This window comes from Phaenicophaeus curvirostris, chromosome Z (genome assembly GCF_032191515.1).
Source record: "Phaenicophaeus curvirostris isolate KB17595 chromosome Z, BPBGC_Pcur_1.0, whole genome shotgun sequence".
In the NCBI taxonomy this organism is placed as follows: Eukaryota; Metazoa; Chordata; class Aves; order Cuculiformes; family Cuculidae; genus Phaenicophaeus; species Phaenicophaeus curvirostris.
The window spans coordinates 11,678,187-11,691,892 of record NC_091431.1 but is presented as its reverse complement, the minus strand read 5'-3'; the positions used below and the strand labels follow the sequence as shown (position 1 = coordinate 11,691,892).

General features: G+C 41.9%; 1 protein-coding gene across 1 annotated transcript; it reads right to left on the bottom strand.

The window, feature by feature from the left end:
• Positions 1–487: 487 nt before the first annotated feature.
• SMU1 (SMU1 DNA replication regulator and spliceosomal factor) lies at positions 488–13,519 on the bottom strand. The gene is made up of 12 exons (XM_069880181.1): positions 13,411–13,519; positions 12,755–12,965; positions 12,497–12,649; positions 11,840–11,950; positions 10,856–10,984; positions 10,011–10,130; positions 9,496–9,612; positions 9,176–9,303; positions 4,536–4,662; positions 3,092–3,259; positions 2,637–2,789; positions 488–2,171 (listed from the first exon to the last, which is right to left on the bottom strand). The coding sequence occupies exons 1-12, from the start codon at positions 13,434–13,436 to the stop codon at positions 2,073–2,075; spliced, it is 1,542 nt and encodes a 513-aa protein (XP_069736282.1). The 5' UTR covers positions 13,437–13,519; the 3' UTR covers positions 488–2,072.
• Between the last annotated feature and the right edge of the window lie 187 nt (positions 13,520–13,706).

The following is a 13,706-nucleotide window of genomic DNA, read 5'->3' as shown; positions in this document are numbered from 1 at the left end:
AAAAAAACCCAACATTTTCAAGATTATCATTGTACTTCTGCACCAGCCACCAGCTATTTTACAGATTGCAGCTGCAGCCCAGGAGGTAAATTTTATCATTATCCTTCCATAAGTACATTTTGCTTTTTTCTCTTGGATACCTGAATCTATAAAATCTGAATCTCTTAAATAAAAAGCATAAGAAATACCAGACTTTCTCACATTGAGCTAGAGAATGTATTTCAATCTTTAACCATTCAGAATTCTGAGTTCTATTTGCTACAACTACTTTTCTTTTACAGAACAATGTAAGATATAGTTCACCTTGAGGATTAGCAGTTCTGTGTTTTCTGAAGGCAAAATTAACCACGTTCTAGATAATATTAAAAATACTTTGTCAAGATCTTCTCCTGTATCAAAAGTATTAATTGCCAACGGAGCTTGTCAGATGTATTACTGTCAGATGTTTCTCACACACCACCGATTTCAGGCAGAAAAAAATATCACATTTTGCTATGTAAAATTGATTTTATTGCTGTTATGTGAGAAGTAAAAAACAACTTAGGAACTAAAACACTACAGCAAAATATACAACCAAACAGTACAGTGGTAGCAAAGACGCAATGCTACATGAGAAGTTAAGCTGAAATTTTTCTGTATCCCCTTAGAACGAAGAGATCAATCTAGTGCTGAAGGAGGTCAGTCACCAGCTGACAACCCAAACTAGAACTAATTTATTAAGCCAAAGAGAAGTTATTACTGTTTGAAAGATTACTGTGGCAAGAAAGCATTCTACAAGAGATCAGGGCAGGAAACAGTGCAGTAGATTCAAATCTACATGCAATTGCCTCATCATTATAGCAAAAAATTTCATTTAATTAATTTAATTAATTTCATTTTTTGCTGCATCCTAGAAAAACTATGGTCAGACTTTAGAAGATTCTAGAGTATATTCACAACAATGTGCATTAGTTGGGATCACAGATGGAATTGCCATCTGCTCTAAACTGAAGAGCCCCAAACCTTCTTTTTGTCATAGTGCTGGACCTAAACATCACTTTAACTAGGTCCATGGGTATACGAATATTAAAAAAAAATCTTACAAATAATTACTTAAAGCTTAAGTATGCCATGCTTTTTCATGGAAACAGGAAGCTAAACTGTCTAAACCGGAAAACAACACAACTGCAGCATGTGCAGCATCACATTAGGAACTCAGTTCATGTAAAGCAGCTGTTGCATGTTGATCCCAAGGCCTGCTTCAGTTAACGCTGGTGAAGACACTAAGCGCTTATATAGGAAGAGGGCCCAGGTAATAATTCCTTTTAGCCTGGACAAAGAACAAAACCAAAAACCCCAAACAAACAAATCAAACAGAAAACCATCCTACTCCACCCACCCTCTCAAAAAAATCCACAAAAAACCAAACAAAACCCCAAACCCTGAACTGTATTCTCAATGCCACATTAGGCAAGTTTATAGCAGGAAGTGCTGGGAGATGGGGAAGAATAGTTTTGTTCCAAGGAAGCTCTGTGACACTACTTAATACATGTTACTTGAAAAATTATAGTGAAAATCGAACACAGCAAAACCCACTGGACCAGAAAAGCCTCTGCCTTCAAGCTGAGGACAGTGTAGCCTTGCCTGCATTCCATGAAAACTATGCTTTGTTTCAGCAGTGGAGAAGAGAGAGCTTTCCCACTCCTCAGAACCCACCCAAACATAAAAAGCATTTTACTGTATTCTATGAAGCCAGCAACCACTCTTAAGTGTATATAGTTCCTAGCTTGTTCAACTTCTATAAACACTGCAGGAAGAGTACAGACTTCAGATACAGAAAAAACACTCCCACTGAAGTTGGTTTTTACCAGCTACTCTGGTAAACATAAAAGTATTTGAAATTAACTGATGCTATATTTAAGCATCACCTATGTTTACCTAACTTTAGACCAAGAAGTAAAAATGTCATTCCCTGGAAACCAGAACTGAAAACTGAGCAAGTGTCACACTCTGTGCATTTAAACCTCATGAAAGCACAAACACCAATAACCTGCAACTAGCAGGCGTACTTCACTGGTCATTGTAAAACCAAGTTATGGCTTCCAGAGCTTGAGGAGGCCGTCCTCACTGTAAGTGGCAATCAGGTTCTGGTGGGGGTGATGAGCAATGCCAATGACATCCTTTTCATGAACCTAGAAAATAAGAAGAAAGATGCATCAGCGGATTCTTCCACTAGAACCAAATAACCTTCTTCAAACAAGGACTAGAGGAAAGCTGTACTGAAATTTAACACAATTTGTGCATATAGCAATTTAATCCATGGCAAATTAAGCCTGACAACTTTAAATCTGACAGCTTGATCAGATTCTCCATCAGCCGAAGCCCAGGTCAAAACATTCTCTAAGTTCAAGTAAGTTTGAACCAATCACCCCTGACAGAGTGTGTAAACATTTTCATAACTTTTAAAACTTAAGTGGCTCTAAAAAAGATCTAAAGACGTTTTACAGCAAAGTGTTCTGGAATGCGTTTTTTACCAACCATTGCTGCAAGAGGTGAAAGATTCCTTGGTAAAAGACTTCTTATGTACTTCATAAATAACAAATATCAGAGTATCCTCGTGTTCAGGACTCAGCAAAAGATCAAAGCTAAGAACTTACAGTCAGGGTTCTCTCCAGCTTGCCGGTCACCGTGCTAAAGCAGTACAGCACAAAATCTTCACCAACACAGTAGATCCATTCACCACGAGGTGAAAGCGCACAGCAGACGAAGTCACCACCTTCTCTTTTACCAGAGCTAAAACTTCTTACAATCTGTAAAGACACACCCCCAAAAAATATTTTTCAGGGTTAAACTACAGCACATCATTTCTGCATTCCAAAGTGAAAATATTCAGTCAATACTAGGTCTGTTTAGAACACAGGATCTCTTCACACCTGCAACTGCTTTCTGCAAGTCAAACCGTTCTATAAACCTGTATAAAGGTCAGTTTGTCATGAAAGCAAAGTGGAGGAATCAGGTTTAACCCAAGGCTAGATCATTAACTGGTTTTCTGGCATTCTTAAAATGGCTAAGAGAGAGAGAGACTTGGAAAGACATCAGTAAGATTACATACTTGTCCTTGCATATTCATAATGACGACTGTATTTGATCTGTTGCAGACAACAAAGTGTTCAGGGTTTTTAGGCAGCAGAATGACACTGTTCACAGTAATGTCTGTTCCAGCAGTGCTGCCAAGAGATTTGAAGGTGTTCGAGCACTCCGTTGTCTTCACATTCCAAACCTATTATGAAAAATAAATGTAAAACCAATTAGCTTTAAAAAAATTAAACAAAAATAAGTGGATACAGGATTCACACTTTTTAAGGCTCCCAAAGGGAATTACAACATCCAAAAATTGTAGCTTAAATCAGACTTTAAAAAATTACCACATTTATTTTGAAGCATGAACTCCATGAACAATTCCACTACAACTAAAATGAAAGTGAATTTTCATTATCCAAATGCAGCCTGGCTCCATTTAGGCATATTCCCCGAGAAGTCCAGACTTGCTTTCTGGTTTTAGCTCGTAACTGAATATATATGCAGCCTCTGCACATGCAATTTTCCTTACACAAGACAGGCAGGAAAATCACTGAAAAAGCAAAGCCTCACTGATACTGGTGAGAGACACGTCCTAGCTTAGAGATACTTCAGGCTCAACACCAGGCTATTCTAGCTGTTTAGGAACAGGAAAAGGAACTGCTTGTTTAGTATTTACTATAAAATGTAACTTACCACCTGTGGAGTATTTTTGCTGTTTAATACCAGCAATCAAAATTAAGGATACCAACTTCTTATGCTATTTTCATGACTGGGGTAGTCTAGTGAAGAGTACAAATCTGAAGTAACACCCCACTGATTGTGAGCAAAATCTATCACACTCTCCTAGGCCACATCTACAAACTGGACCTGCCTGCCTACCTACCCCCACATGCGCTGCATCAATGCCCTACTGTGGCTGTTTCTGTATTCATTCATTTATTCATTATTAGTCAGTAACATCCTGTACAGAACAATGCCTTACTCCTCTCAACTACTACACGCTGAGTAGTTCCACTCTTTGCTGGGACTAGAAGCCAAGCCTGTCACTTCTACTATCAGTTTTTATTACCACTAGATTACCTAGCTTACATGGAAAGGGACTCCTAAGCACCAAGAGAAAAATAAGCAGGTGTCCAGTGAGCAAGAAAATGCTATTATTCCAGACACAGGAACCCCCACATTCTAGCACAAGAGATGCCACAGTCAACTCTTTTTGAAGAGGAAAGCTGGAACAGGAAGGTAAGTGCTTATGAGCTCCTTTCATTCATACAGCAGAAATGGTCTCTGCAGAAGTATGGAAGCATAGCGTGAAACTTCATCAGTTCTCATTTACACCAACCTACAGCAAAGGTCACAAGCAGAAGGCCTTACTATTGCAGATAACACCATGTCTTTCTCACATGAACACAGCAGTGCATCAGCTACAACACACAGAGTCTGAGTGTGTTAATTATAAAGGGAAAATGCTATCTTACCTTCACTGTGCCATCAGAGGATGCACTGATGATGTAGTGGCCATCCTGGGTAAAAGTAGCTTCATTGACGAATGAAGAATGCCCACGGAATTCCTTTAAAGTTTTCCCAGATTTTAGACCATGAATCCTGTCACACAAGAGAAATCATAACTGACTAAGCAACTAAGGCAGTCTTAACCACCCTCTGGCTTCACCGTAACTTAAATATGAGATACATTTGATACGGAACAATAAAAAGTGCTAAAACCACACAAGCTGCAGGTCTTTATCACGCACCCTTTTTGTCAAAAATGTTATGTGTTCCTGTAGAAAGCTTAGGGAAATACCATTAAACTTCAGCCTTAAAGTCCTGTATGTAATATATTTTGTACATATTAGAAGATAGGACTACAAAAACGGAAATTATGAAGCTGACAAAACAAAAAAACCCAGAATTATGCTTGAAAGTCTCCAGTCCAACAGACTCCTCGAAGTTACCTGAGGTGAGCTTGCCCAAGGCCTTGATCAAGGCCTTGTCCAGTTAAGAAAAATTCTTTCCTTACACCCAGCCAAAATTTTTCTCTTTTGAAAGCTGTTGCCATTACCTCTTACTGTGCAACTCTGTGAAGAGTTTGCTCTGCATCTAAAAGGAAATTATACCACTAGTCTGTGTCAGCCTTAAATTGTAGTACCTACTGGCTACAGAAATGTAGTATTCAAGCAAAATTCTGAAGCCAAGATAAAATTTTTTCTTCCATTTGAAGCTTGCTGTCCATGTTTCAACATCCAACCTTACATAATTTCATTTCAAATGCTGATGCTGCGGTTCATATCTGTTTAAATCCTGGTACATATAACATGTCTCATTAAGATGTTTTGTAATGCCTGTTCACTACGCAGTTGCCTCCAGATCCACACATTTCTGTGCTTCCGTCTAAATCAGTTCCATTCATACCACTCGGTTTTATGGTACAAGCACCAGCCTAAAGCTTTTAAATGTTATTACATAATCCCAGTTGAGTCAACACAGAGCCAATACAGACATCATACACCGGACTAATCTGATTCACAGAATCATAAAATGGTCTGGGTCAGAATTTACCTTAAAGATCATCCAGTTCCAACCCCTCTGCCATGAACAGAGAAACCTCGCGCTAGACCAGGCTGCTCAAGGCCCCATCCAACCTGGCCCTGAACACCTCCAAGGATGGGGCGGTCACAGCTTCCCTGGGCAACCTGTTCCAGTGCCTCACCACCCTTACCATAAAAAGTTTCTTCTTAATACCTGATCTAAGTCTTCCCTCTTTCAGCTTAAAAACATTCCACCTCAACCTATCACTGCACTGCCTGATAAAAAGACTGTCCCCAGCTTTCCTGTAGGGCCCCTTTAAGTACTGGAAGGCTGCTATAGAGCCTTCACAGAGCCTTCTATTCTCCAGCCTAAACAAGCCCAACAATCTCAGCCTGTCCAGGAGGAGAGATGCTCCAAACCTCTAATAAACCTTTGTGGCCTACTCTGGACTCGACCTAGCAGATACGTGTCCTTCCTGTGCTGATGACTCCAGAACTGAACACAGGACTCCAGGTGAAGTCTCACCAGCACAGAGTCGAGGAGAAGAATCACCTCCCTCAATCTGCTGGCCACACTTCTGATGCAACCCAGGATACAGTTAGCCTTCTAGGCTCCAAGTGCACATTGCCAGCTCATGTTCAGCATCTAATTCACCAGCACTCCGAAGTCCTTCTCTTCAGGGCTACTCTCCATCCATTCTCCATCCACCCTGTAACTATGCCTGGGATGACCCTGACCCAGGTGTAGGACCTTACACCTGGCCTTGTTGAACATCATGAGGTTCACACAGGCCCACCTCAAAGTCCCATATCCTGCAACTCAGTTTTGAAAAAAGATGAGGTAGTCGGAAACTTGACAAACCAGACAGATGGACTGAGAAACCTCATGGTGTTGAGAACAGATTGTTGCAGTGCCACCTTGGGCATCATAGTCAACTCATGGCTCACAGGCCACAGAGGAGGTCTGCAGGCCTTAGGAAGAACAACGTGAAAGCCAGAAGCACGCTGTGGCATTGAGGAAACCCAGCAACACACCAGAATCATTAGGAGAGGCAAAGACTACAGATCAAGGCTCCCCTCTACCTGGCAGAGATGTAGCCACTTCTGGAGGACTGTGTCCAGCTTTGGGCACTCATAAAGGGACCAGGAAGATGGCCAGAGGGCTGGACCAAACCATAGATGAGGAGAAGCTGAGAGGGCTGGGTGTGTTCAGCCCAGAGAAAGTTCAGGAGCATATAACTGCTGTCTTCCTCATAGACAAAAAGTTACACACATTTTTAGTAAGTCAGAATAACCCCAAAGAAGAAAAATAACTGTGAACACACCAAATTTTCCTACTCCATAATAAGACATCAAATAGGTGCAGGATTGGAATTACTGCATGACACAAATGTTAAGTAACACTTTCCAGACACCAGGAGCTGCCAGCAGGAACAAGGGTTTAATGAGGCTACTGTCCATTCGTTAACTTAAATTAGAACTGAGTTTGAATATTTTTGTGACTATCTGCAAGAATCAAAACTAACTTTCACTTTTGTTTTTGTCCACCCTGCAATGATCCTTTTAAAAAAAATGAACTAGTTGGTAACTGTAACTAGTTGGTCAACACCACTACCTAACTAGCTTTTACAATAAATGGAGACAGAATTTTCTGAGAGGTGTACAGCTAAAGGAGAAGAGGCAAAGGGCACAAGTTACAAAACAAAACATCTTTCCTCATGTCCAAAGAAGATTTTCTCCAACAGGATTGTACAGCCCTAGGACAGATGCAAAAAGAAGCAGTGGGGTCTCTACTCATGTAGATTTTGAGAACTCAGCTGGAAAAGACCCTGAACGAGCTCTGCTAAACTAAAAGGCTGGTTGTGCTTTGAGAAGCACGTAGGACTGGAGACCTCTAGTGGTACCTTCAAAAGTAAACTATTTTGTAATTCATTCCTAGTCTGCCTGACACAGACTGCAGATGCTTGAACTGTCTCTAACCACCCTCATAGCAGACCCACAATAATCCACTGCTTTATCATGTCGTTGCTTAACACCACCAGATAGAAGCATACAATTACTACTCGATGATCCGGTGGGTCTCTTCCAACCTGGTTATTCTGTGATTCTGTGATACTACGCTTTAAGTCCTAGCACATGGAAAGTGTCAATGCCAAGCTCATTCAGTTTAGCACAACCATGTTAACATGGATGTACCTCCTTGGATTTTCTGCAGACAGACCTCATATTCAGCCACTGTAACTGAGCTGACACAATAGCAGTTTGCTAAACTACACTACCTAGATTGTGCACCAAAGCAACTCCAATGTTTGTAGAAAGATTCAACTCTCAATTCTGGGTTCCCAAGATTTCCAGCTTGCAGGCCTTCAACACCACGAACACTTTCACTGCCCAAAAGGAATGCCACAGAAATTGCGAAATTTAACTTTACAAATTAGTTGGAGAAGCCCACGGCTCATGTCTCAACATACATGTGCTGTGCAGCACAGCAAGGGATGGTTTGCACGAGAAATGGAAAAAATTTCCATGCCCAAAAGCAGAACTATTTTGAAGTCTTGCCAGCATAAAAGAAGAACCTTCTGGCCACACTACTTTTCTCTAACAGAGATTCCAAAACAGTGGCACAGAGAATCACATAATAATTAAGGCTGGAGGAGACTTCAGAAGACCTCTGTTCTACTGCTATCCTCCAAGGAACATCAATTTTCAAGTAATTAATGGTTTTGATAAATTTAAACTTTTAAAGGCTTCAGGGGTTGAGATCTCCCTCCCAACCCTGATCCAATTTGCTCAGCATTGTCCATGCACTGCTTCTTTCTCAAGGGAAAATATTAAGTTTTTCCTTATATACAATCAGACTTTGAGATCCTGGAAGTTGTCCCTGAATGTGTAGGGATGCATCTTACACCTTTTCTCCCACATGGACCCTTGTTCAAACCCAGGGGAGAGCTATGACTATCGCTAGTTGAGATTCTCAAGCACTTTTGGACTTTCAGAAATTGTGCTCTATACAGCAACTATCAGGAGGAAGCAGAGAAGACACACGAAAATAATTAATGCTGCTCTCAGAGGATTTCTTTAGACAGCAGAAAAAGCAGAGCCCATGATACTGCTTCACAAGGAAAATAACCTGGATGGAACCAACTACTCTCATGTCATTCATGAAAGCTAGTGAGAATGATTAGGCTGTTTCAGCCATTTCAAAAAATGTCACCATCCTGATATTGCCAAATCTTTTTTACTCCTTTTGTCCTTTTTTCACCAGGCCACTTATTATTAAAAATTTTAACTTCTTAAGGTTGATATAACTGTTCCTTAACCTAGGAGACTTTCAGAAAGAAATTGTGCAAGGTCAATGTAAGTGATAACAAAAGTACTTGGCTCTTAGCACTGCAGTAATGCAAGTTAAGTAAGGCGAAAGGTTCTAACTTCCAAACTGTCCCTCTCCAACCTTCAACAGTCACGCTCTCTTATTAGAATTAAAAATCAATGCAAAAGGATCAAATTCCAGGTCAAATGAACCTATGTTCAAAAGTTTAAAAAAATTCTTTTCTTTTGCACTGTAGCTCACACAGTCTCGGTCTATTTACCTTATTGTCTGATCAAAAGAAGCACTAAGAATTTGGCTGCTGTCTTTAGAGAAACTGAGGCATGTTACTCCTTTACTATGCGCTCGTTCAAATCTTCTCAGACACTGACCACTCTGGATTTTCCACACCTGGAGAGGAAACAGCAAATGAAACAAAGGTGGCTACTGTGTTATGAAATCACAGGTGCTCAAACATCAGAGAAAATATGTTTCCGTTTCTGAGCCACATTAAACTTAATTTTTTTTACACTGAATTGCAACATAACTGCAAATTGCAAGTGAATCTTTCTGGTCAACATCTCCACCAACAAGGATTTTTACCTTGATCTTTCCATCCTGTGCTCCAGTTGCTAGCATTTCTGTATCTCTACTGAAGCACATGCACAGCACCGCATCATCCATCATCATAAAATTATCTTGTGCCTGGTATTTCAGATCCTAAATGAAAGCAGAAGATCCACAAGTCAAAATAGTGAATTCAATACAACATATTTAAAGGCAAAATGCAAAAGTACTATCAGCTTTAACCTCAGTTATAGTTTATAACTTATCATCAAGCAGATGGCACAGCCTTATAGTAACAGTGACGTGCTACTGTCACTATTTTAGAGGCAACAACAGTGATTCAGAACAGTAAGACAAATACTACGGCAGAGGGAATTCTATGACAAATTAGACAAATAAACCCATCCAGACCAATATTTAAATCACCCAAGCAGACATACTTTTCAGACTCACAGTCCATGAGAAATTAAAACAAACCAAGTATAATATCAAAGGATAAAATTAGATGCTCTGGCCAATGAAGTATCTGTGTCATGTAAGCCTCAACTTACCTTCCTGATCTTTCCAGTAGTGAAGTTCCATACTTCAATAAAACCATCGACAGAGCCTGTAACTAGATACTGTCCATCTGGGGAAAACCGAGCACACTCTACATGCGATTTCTGCCCAAACTGTTATATAGGAGAACACAAATTAAGCTTAAATAAGCAATTATAAAGCAGCAACTCATTAAAACAAAACTGTAGTCTCACTTTGGTGGCAAAACCACCGTATTTTCTAGAGGTATGCATTCACAAATTTAATCTTAAGGTACAAAACCACCTGTAAATAACCTAGATATCAGCACTTAAAAAAAACCAAACTATAAAACCCACCCTCCTTCCACACTAGTGATATCTGTGAAACCTACATCAAATACTCCATATTAACAGCAGCAGTTTGGTTGGTTGTCCTCATATTTTTGCAGTGAATTGTGTATGCTAATCACCGGTACCCAACATATTTCCCTAGCAGACATCAGAAATTTCTGAAGTAGTACAAGTTGCTTCACTTTGAATGATGTTCCTCCAGTGAAATTTTCACAGTGAATGTTTGGTATTTTTTATATACAATTTTTAAGTACAAATGACCAGGACAACCAGTGTGGAAAACCCAAAGTCACTAATTGACACAAAATCCCAGGATAAGTAGTGGTAAAAAAACCCCATATATATACACACACACACACACACATATAATAAAGCATTTTTACCAAGCTGCTAGTTAAAAATATGAACAGACTAAGGGAAAATACAAAAAAAACCCACCCAGAACAATTCAGAACGTTTACTCTCCTCACACAACACAAAATACAAGGAACAAGCAGCAGTAACACATATAAAAGCAAGCACATCACCTTAATATGTCTGCTCAGTTGTGTAGGGAACTTTTCTTCTTCTACATCCTTCACAGCTGCTTTGCCTCTGAACAAGTCAATTGTCATACCAGGAGGAAGCAGGCCCTGATGCTGCTGCCATTTAAGTGCCTTTTGAGAAGTTGAAAGTCACACAGTCAGGTACCAGTTAACATGCACCTTCTCATCAAAACTTGCAACACAGCAATTGTTTCTTGTACCCTTAGAAGCTGTACACCTGTTTCAGTTTGACACAAATACGCCGCAAACAATTACTTGAAAGAAGTCCTGTCAGATTATGCTTGCTAACTCATGACCACATATTGAACAGAACATTATTCCCAAAGGACTTTTGGAAGGGAGAATGACACCACCTTCAGGACGCAGTACACAAATGTAAACAGTGTGAGTTCAATCTTATTTTAATTTAAATCACTTGGCCTGCTGTCTACTTGCTTAAAACTGCATACATTAGAATTCAAAATGACAAGAGATATCTTTAAAGTCACAAGTGAACTTCACTCATAAGACAGCACGTTACACGACCTCCTCAGTAGAGAGCTGCCTGCAGTCACAGGACAGACCCGTTATGCTGCGAGAATTTATGCGGCATGCTTACACGCTTAGTAAGCAAGATGTAAGCCGTAAACCAGCAAAATAAGTAAACCATTATCTGCATAGAGCATCACTGACTGCATTCTAAGAATCAAAAAGGAGTTGCAAGTACAATGGAAACTGCATGTATTACTACATATTATGAAAACAGTCTTCTCTATGTGTTGAGTATTTATTCTATAGAAACAAACCTACTGCCAGAGGGCTGACTTCTCCTATAACCACTAAATCCTTGGCATACAGAGAAAATATCATTTTTAACTATGCCATATGTTAACTTTTATAGAGCTAGAGAACCAAGTACCCTATAGTTTTATGCAGCAATAATAGACAAAAACTGACATAGCTATTAGAATATTCGTCAAGTACTACCTGCCCCAGCAATGCCATAAGACGAGATGGAGGTACCACGCTGACTTCTCCAGCTAAAGCTTGTGCAATAGCAGCTCTCCGCTTTTCTTTGCTACTTCCGTCTGGGTATGCCTAGGGAGAAGTTATTTTTATTAAGTGATTCTTCTAAACAGTTTTCCATAAAAACATTCATTGCTCTAAACTGAAGCCCCTTCCAGATTAATTTTCTACTAGGCTTTCAAAACAGCTCTTCTCTTTAACACCAACCCTTGAAATCTCTGGGATATGCTTCTGATAAAAATATCAAGCTGATAAAACTGGTCAGAAATAATACCTTGCTTTTATTATCATTAAACAACAACTTTATTTGCAATATGTACATTTTCTTCTGCATCTGTAACGCAGGAAAAGCAAGGTACTGATGTAATCCTGTGGCAGGATGCAGGCTTGAGTCCCCAAATTCCCACCCGTGCAATACTTCAAAACCACTGCTCTGCTGTCCTGTGTTCCAGTGTTATACATCATCTCCCAAACGCTTCATGAAACACATAAAATTACCAAACTGGAAAGCCGCACATGCTCCCTCCCACACAGAGAAGAAACAATGCTGCGAGCCATTAGCAACTTGGACCAACGTGAAGGGTGATGCAAGACCCTTGCTGGAAGAGCATAACATACCTCACGAGGATCAAAGTAAGACCTGGCCAGAAGGTTTTCAAGATGGATGTACCGCTCTGGCTGAGTTTGTTTTAGCATGATCATGGGATCTGTTTGTCTCAGGAGAGATCTGGCAGCACCTAGTTCCCGGAGCTCAATCAGCTCCAGCACAACCTGCACCAAGAGACAAACACCAAGCAAAGGGTAAGTGGACCATTCCAGAGCAGGGCTCCCACACAGACCAGAAAAGCTGCCTGTATGCAACCTGTGCTCACTCACCTGCTCATAGAGATCAATGAGGGTCTTGTCAGGCAGCTTCAGAGACTGTATAGCTTGCAGCACTGTGTCCCAATGCCCACTATTGATGTCAGCCACGAAGCTCTCAATGCTGTCCACAGTGTTGAGGGACACAGTAGTCTCCTCCTGGAGGGTGGCAAGAGCTCGGTGCAGGCTGTTTTCTTTCAGGTACTGCATGATCAGCCGGATCACACTGCCAGGAAACAGCACAGTCAGAGCCCAGCCGTCTCTGTCCCACCCAGGTGCCCAGACGTGGCAGAGGAGACTCCTCCACCATCTTGTCTTGTCCAGTATCACTCCCACCCCCAACCACTTCAGGGGCTCCCCTGCCCTTCCCTCCCATCCCCCCTCACCTCAGGGGCTACCCCTCCACCCCCTCACGGCCCCCATCACCTCGGGGGTTCCCCCACCACCCCCTCCCCCTCACCTCTGAGATCCCCCGCTCCACCTGGTCCCTCATCATTTTTTGCTCAGCCCCCCCCCATCACCTCCGGGGCTCCCCGGGCACCCTTCTCCTCCCCGAACACTTCAGGGGCTGCCCCTTCCCCACGGCCGCGCCGTCCTGCCTTGGCCCGGCTTCACGGAACTCTCTGTCACCGGCCGAACCCGCCACCCCTCCCCATCGCCGCCACACTCACTCGGAGGACTCGATTTCGATCGACATCTTGAGCCGCCGCCGCCGTCAACTCCGCCGCTTACAACAGGCCGCACACCTCCTCCTCCTCAACCACCACGACCACTTCCCGCCCCTGAGACTGGTCGGCTTCCGCTTCCGCTGCGCGGGAAATACGCGGGGCCGCCCCTCCCACCCGCGGGGCGTGGTGAGGGCGAGGCGGTGCCGGGGCCGTGCGCCCCCTGGCGGCGGCGGGCGGGCATGGCGGGGGCGGTGCCGCGGTTTGAATAGGGGTCCGCGTTTCCCTGCGCGGGGTTAGAA